Source organism: Hipposideros armiger, unplaced genomic scaffold (genome assembly GCF_001890085.2).
Source record: "Hipposideros armiger isolate ML-2016 unplaced genomic scaffold, ASM189008v1 scaffold_482, whole genome shotgun sequence".
NCBI classification, from domain to species: Eukaryota; Metazoa; Chordata; class Mammalia; order Chiroptera; family Hipposideridae; genus Hipposideros; species Hipposideros armiger.
Window position 1 is genome coordinate 1,098,765 of NW_017731832.1, and position 6,060 is coordinate 1,104,824.

The 6,060-nt window shown below is 62.0% G+C and overlaps 1 protein-coding gene across 6 annotated transcripts in view; it reads right to left on the reverse strand.

Annotated features, from left to right (window-relative positions):
- The window catches only part of PLEKHH3 (pleckstrin homology, MyTH4 and FERM domain containing H3), an 8,702-nt gene extending 3,391 nt beyond the window's left edge, over positions 1 to 5,311 (reverse strand). For 3 of the 6 annotated variants that reach the window (XR_002126718.1, XM_019667038.1, XM_019667037.1), the window contains exons 1-8: positions 4,680 to 5,311; positions 4,100 to 4,288; positions 2,677 to 2,732; positions 2,237 to 2,316; positions 1,957 to 2,148; positions 1,712 to 1,869; positions 1,481 to 1,601; positions 399 to 705 (exon numbers count right to left, since the gene is read on the reverse strand). Coding sequence is in view for 4 of the 6 variants with exons in the window: in XM_019667038.1 (XP_019522583.1) it covers positions 399 to 705; positions 1,481 to 1,601; positions 1,712 to 1,869; positions 1,957 to 2,148; positions 2,237 to 2,316; positions 2,677 to 2,732; positions 4,100 to 4,288; positions 4,680 to 4,841 (1,265 nt within the window). In the remaining 2 variants the exon portion in view is untranslated. Of the gene's footprint in view, positions 1 to 398; positions 706 to 1,480; positions 1,602 to 1,711; positions 1,870 to 1,956; positions 2,149 to 2,236; positions 2,317 to 2,676; positions 2,733 to 4,099; positions 4,351 to 4,679 lie in introns of all 6 variants that reach the window. The other 3 variants (XM_019667040.1, XR_002126719.1, XM_019667039.1) reach the window with 3 other exon arrangements.
- Positions 5,312 to 6,060: the final 749 nt, after the last annotated feature.

Below are 6,060 nucleotides of genomic sequence, written 5' to 3' on the forward strand. Positions count from 1 at the left end.
CCCCCCCCGCCTCCCGCAGCTATCTCCTAACTGCCCCCTCCCACTTCCAAAGGCTCCATGATCCTCCTTCGGGCTGAAATCCAAAATCCAGCAGTATTCCGCTTTCCAACCTAAAAGTCCTGGATCTGGACTGCATCAGCCCCAAGGAAAAGCAGCCTTTTGATAATTCCTCTGCCCAAAGGGGGCGCCTTTTTGTAATTTCTCCGCCTGCAAGTGAGATATGATCTTGTAATTCCTACAAAGACGTACATATTTAGTAGCGGCCTTGACCTTGGGCAAGTCTCTTCCCTTCTCTGGGTCTAAGTTCTCCATCTGCCAAACCCTTTGGAAAGGCCTGTTATTCTCTCCCAGCCCTGTAGCTCTCTTGCCTTCGCCTTACACCACCCTATCTCTCTCACCTCTCCAGATGTCCCAGGAGGTGCCCCCGTACAGCTCCCCCAGGCCGGAAGGTGCAGCTCATGCAGGTGAGGAGCTGCCAGTACCGTAGGGCCGCGGGGTCTTCGGTAGCCGGGAGCCCGGGGGGGCCCGCGGGGCCCGAGGTCTGCTTAGCCAGCTGTAGGAAGAGTTCGTCGCGGAGCGCGGGCAGGTCCCGGCAGGTCTGGAGTACACCCTGCATCAGGGGCCCTGGGCGCCGCGCCCCCTCCAGGGCCTGCAGCGCCAGGAACAGCCGCACCGCCTCCTCGCGCAAGGGTGCGTAACCGGGACCTGCGGGAGGGTGGGGGCGGAGGGACGGTTTGGAAAGGGGACACAGAGCTGGGCCCTGGGAGGAAGGCATGAACCAGGGGGAGGTCAGAGGGAGTATAAGGGGACAGAGGGTGGCAAGGAGGGGAGGGTACGAAGGACAGGAAGAGTGAAGGGAAAGCAATGGTCCCCACAAACTCTCAACCCCTGCTTCCCAGAAATCTCCCCCTCAGGATCTGCTAAAGCTTCACTTTGAGTTACTATGGTAGAGGGATAGACTAAAAGACATAGGTTCAAGCCCAGATTCTGTAATTGGGTACGGAGAGCCATCACCATGGGCTAGAAAACAGGCTGGACTGGAGTCAGAAAGCCAGGGTTCTTCTCCCAGCTCCCCTTACTCCTCTAGCTTTAGGACCTGTGCCAGTCACTAATCCTTTTGGGGGAGAAATACAGCTGGATGAGGCCAGCACATTCTCACAAACTGGTGGCTTTTCCACAACTTGTAAAGGTAGTATGGAATGGTCTTAAGAGTATAATGAAAGAACAAAAGACTGTAAAAACTCATGAAGGAACACCAGTAGTCAGAACGATACCCATAGAAAAGGTGGTGAAAGGGGGTCTTTCTCTCTGTGCTGGCTTCCCACCCTGCCACTCTGGGTATGTCTGGTCAGCTTCCGGTTTCACCTTCAGTCTTTGAAAAGTGAGGATCTGGCTAGGTCCCCTGAGGACTCCTAGGTTCCTGGTCAAGTGAGGCATTCAGTCCCCTCATCCAAGGGACTTGACACTCGGCACTACTCACCTGGGGTGCTGACGCCGTAGGGCAGAGGCAGGAGAGGGGCGTACAAGGCCCCGCTGGTGTGCCTCAGAATGGGGTTCCGATGGTAAATGAGTGCCACAGCTTCTGGGTCCCCGCAACTCTCCTAGAGGCCAGGGAAAGGGTTAAGGTGATGGAGAAGGGGGCTCCCATGAATCCAGAAAGCTGCTGCGTCCACCACCCTCCTCTTTCTCGATGGATGCCCCTCTCTGGCACCTGAATGTCCCTGAGCAGCAGCTGGGTGGGGGTCTCCAGCGGCGCCTTGGAGGCGATCACTTCACGCAGGGCCACCCCCCAGCGCTCTGCCTCAGCCTGACGCGGAGAGCAGAGCCGGATGCTGTGCTTCCGGCCAGACACGGTCACTGACCACAGACCTGGGGAGAAAGAGAAGCCGCATAGGGCAATCAGGGCCGGCTGGAGTCGCTGCCCAGGGAGGTAGGACAGTCCCCACGAGGTCTCACCGGTCTCCTTGGGCCTGCGCTCCGGGCCGATCACAGAGCAGAGGCTGGTGAGCACGAGGCTCCCGAGGCGCCGCGCCCCTTTCCCGCTGCTGCTGAACTGGTCCAGGGAGTCCCGGGTGAGCACGAACCAGGCCCGGCGCGGGGGCAACCAGGGCCGCGCCCCTCCTCCGCGGGGCTCGCGGTACAGCCAACCTGGGGGGAGGGGATCAGCAGGAGAAGACATTATTCTCTGAAGGGTTGGGATTGGGGCCCCTCCAGAGTGCCTGAGGTGAGTCTTCACCTTTCACGACGACGTCGGTGTCGTCCTCCAGCTGTCCCTTCTCCGGGATGAGGCTCCGCGTCTCTTCCCAGCTCTGCAGCCTAGGCCAAAGGAGTGGGGGGAGGGTTGCGCGAGGCTGCCAGTCTTGCACCTCACCTCTAGGGGGCTCCTCAATAGGGGTTCCCCAGACCGCGAGGGGTGCCTGCTCCCGAGTTGGGCACCCCTCCCCCAAGCTGTGGGAACCGCTGGGCGGGTCTGACCTCGCACCAGAAATAGCCCGGACCCCCCCTTCCTCCCGGCGCCCCCAGCCGGACCGCCCCCCCGGGACCCCGGCCAAACCACAGCGTCCGGCGTAAGGACTCTCCCTTATTGCACAATTGCGGGAGGGAAGGCGGCGAGGGTGGGGGGTCCTGGGAACGGGCTGGGGTCTCCAGACCATGAGACGCAGGGGCGGAGCTCACCTGTCTGAGATAGGTCCGCTCCTCACAGGCTGAGTCAGTGTCACGTCCAGAGGGCCCTGGGGAAACAGGCTTAGGATCAAAGCCCACCTCGCGGGAAACCCGTGGTTTCTGCCCCCAGAACAGCACTGCTCAGGGGATTGAGGAATCAAGGAGTGGGGTCGTGTCTGTGTCGCAGCGAGCTGAAACCGCCGGGTTCGCCCCTCCCACCAGTCTCTACAGAACTGCCCGCGCTAAGGAGCCAAGGCTCTCCTGCCTTGTCAGCGTTACCCTTCGAAGATGCAATCGGGTTGGTAGGGTGGAAAGAGCCCTGGGTAGGGAGTCAGGAGACCTGGGTTCTAATACCAGCTCTAGCACTAACTCCCAAGTCCCCTCCAGTCTTTGGGTCTTAACTTCCTCATCTTTGAAAAGGAAGAGGTAGACTTAGTCCTTTCTTGCTTTGGCAGGTTGGAAGTAACCCCCTCCTTCTCACTTTCCCTTCGTTGGCTGACAGGCAAGCGGGAGGTGGGCACAGAAGTGACTTAAGGGAAGAAAAAAGGACCCCTTCCGTATGGGGCTTTCTCCAAAAGCTTCTTATGCCCCCCCCCACAGACACCCCTGAGACTCAATATAAGCAGAGACCCTGCCCCTTTGCTGGGGCTCAGGAAGGGCAGGCCGGGCTGACGAATGGCACACATTCCCCAGGGGAGGTGTGGTAGGGGTTTTTGCCCTCCCTCCCACCATGCCTTAGAACTTCAACTGTAGACTGGGGTCTGAGAGAGGCCGCAAACCTGTCCAGGAGCCAGGTCAGGCGGGAACTGTGCCATTGTCCCAGTGCGCCCAGACTGCTAAAACCAGGAGGGGGGTGAGGGAGGGGGGCCAGGGACACCTGTCCCCAAGCTGCCGGGAGGGGGGTGGAGGTGGAGCATGAGGGAGGCAATGGCCTGGTTCACAGAGCTGACCCTGCCCAGCCTGGAAGCTTGGGGACGCCTGGGTCCTTTGCTTTCCTGGGGCGAAAATCCACCTATTTTCTAGAGTCTGAAAAAAGGCTCTCGACCACACCACGGGGGGTGGGGGGGCAGGTGCTGACCACTCTCAGACCAACTCTTCTAATCGCAGTCCCCAGCTTCCCTCCCTCCCCCCCTCTATATTTATCCGCCCTCCGCCTCCGCCAGGTGCTGGCGCCGGCCCCGGCGCGCAGCCCGCCCCACCCGGGCACCGAGCCACTGGGCCTGTTGGGGACCCCTGAGCGGGGGATGGGAGCTTGACCCAGGCCACAGCATACGGGAGTCTGGTTGCTGGTGTGCTGGGGAATCGGAGAGGGGACGTCAGAGCATGAAGGTCTCCCATACCAATGGAGCCTCAGTTTCCCCACAGGGAGGTTCGACAAAACTGGGGAACCATGCGTCCCTCACCATTCCCTCAGGGATTCCCCCAGGAGCCTCACCAGGGAGGGCCAAGAGTTCTGTCCTGAGTGGCAGAGTAATGACGAGGAGTTCTCGAAGAGTTGTGGCCCCCAGCTCCCTCTCCGTGGGTTCCCAGCCACGGACCCCAATCTGAGGATGGCGTCTCCCCCTTTCCCAGGTCCCCGCGGCGGGAGCTCCCGCATCTGGCCCCAGCACTCAGCGCTCACGACCTGGGAGGGGAGCGGACCCAGGCGTCCGAGCCGCCCAGCCGGCCTCGCCACATTCCTCGGAGCTGGCGGAGGCGGAAGGAGATGGGATGGGACGCGGGCCCGGCGGGGAAGGGAGAGGCAGGGCCAGGTCGGGCCACGCGTGACGCTTCCCCTGCCTCAGGGCCCCCAGCAGGTGGACAGCGCCCAGCGTGCGGCGCGAGGCCCATAGGCACATCCGAGAAGGGCTGCTCCTTGAGCTCCCGGGGGCTTCTGACCCCCAGGCAAAAACCTCTCCTACGTCCCCAGTCCGCCAGGAGCGCGGCATTTGGTTGGAGTCTGGAGCAGGATCAGGCGTGATGGCTGGTGGTAGTGAGAGGGATTGAGGCAAGGCTCCAAACCCCCCGGGACTTACCCTCCCGCCGCCCGCTGGACTCGGGGTCCGTAGCTCAAAGGTCTCCTCGTCCTCGTCCTCGTCCCCGTCCCCGCTAAGCTCGCCGTCCCCGTAGTCCCGATGCAGAAGAGTAAAGCCTCGACGGCAGCAGAGAAGCCACCACAATCCCCCGGGGAGAGGCATCCGGGCGAGCAGCCGGGGGATGGGGGCGCGGGCAGCCGGGGCAGAGCTGCAGGGGGTCGGAGAAACTGGGGGGGCTCCGACCCGACCCGGGGAAAGACGAGGCGGGAGGAGGGGAAGAGAAAAGGGGACAGGGGGGAGGCAGTGTCTGGCGCTGGGGTGCAAGGGGTCGTTAGCTAGAGCCTGTGGGGGGCTCAATGTCTGGGCCCCCGGAGGGGGAGGGGGAAAAGCGTCCAGGGCCCAAGGGGGAGGAGGGAGCAATGTCCGGAGCTGGGAAGTACTGTCCGTTGTAGTGTCCAGCCCTGTGGGGGGCAGTGTCCGGTGCAGTGTCCAAGGTGGGCAGCTGTCCAAGCTCCAGGGAGGGTCGTGTCCGGTAGAGCGTCCGGTGGCCGGGGCCCGGGCCGCGCGCGCTGCGCTCCCTGCAGCCCGGGACTGGCGCTCTAGGGGCGCGAGCACAGAGCCGGGACCCCGCCTCCCAAATCCCCTCCTCTCCTGGCCCCCCCTTCCCACTTCTTTCTCTCCTCCCTCCTTTACAGGGCAGGGTCCAATTTTCGTCACAGCCTCCTCTGCCCAATCCCTGTGCCTGGCGCCGGGCGCGGCCACCAATCAAACTACTGAAGCCGCGGCGGGTTGCATCATGTGCCTCTGGCTTGGTGACAGCGGGGAGGGGCAGGGGAATAGGGAGGGAGAGGGCGGTGCGATATTAGCCACGCCTCCGTCTCTGAGGTCGGACGCTAAGTGCTAGTGACGTCACGGAAGCCCTCCTTCAAGCTCATGTTTTAACTCTTAACCCTCCTGAGAAGCTTTGGAGAACCAAGGGCGTAGGGCATCGAGGAAGGCCCCAACTGCTGTCCTCTGAACCCCTGTCTCATCTCAGGGTCCCTGAGAAAGGAAAGAGCCTTAGCTACCTGTGCAAGACAGAATTCTAGGGGTGGCCCTCTGCCCTTGGATGAAGGAGTCCAGTTCCTCCACCTGAGTCATCTCCTTTTGGAAGTGAAGTGCAGACTTAGGCCGGAAGTAAAATCTAATTTAGAGCGCACAGCTCACTGAGCTCCACTGGGGAGAGTGACTTGGGATTCTAGGGAATTCTGTGGTCTTCGGGTAGAGTGGAGGCCTCTCAGGGTGACTATCCTGCGGTTCTGTGTAGGAAGGGGTTAACCGAGGCGCTAAGCGAACGGGGCGGGGCCGCGGACGGGGCGGGGGGCCAGGGCGACGGCGGGCG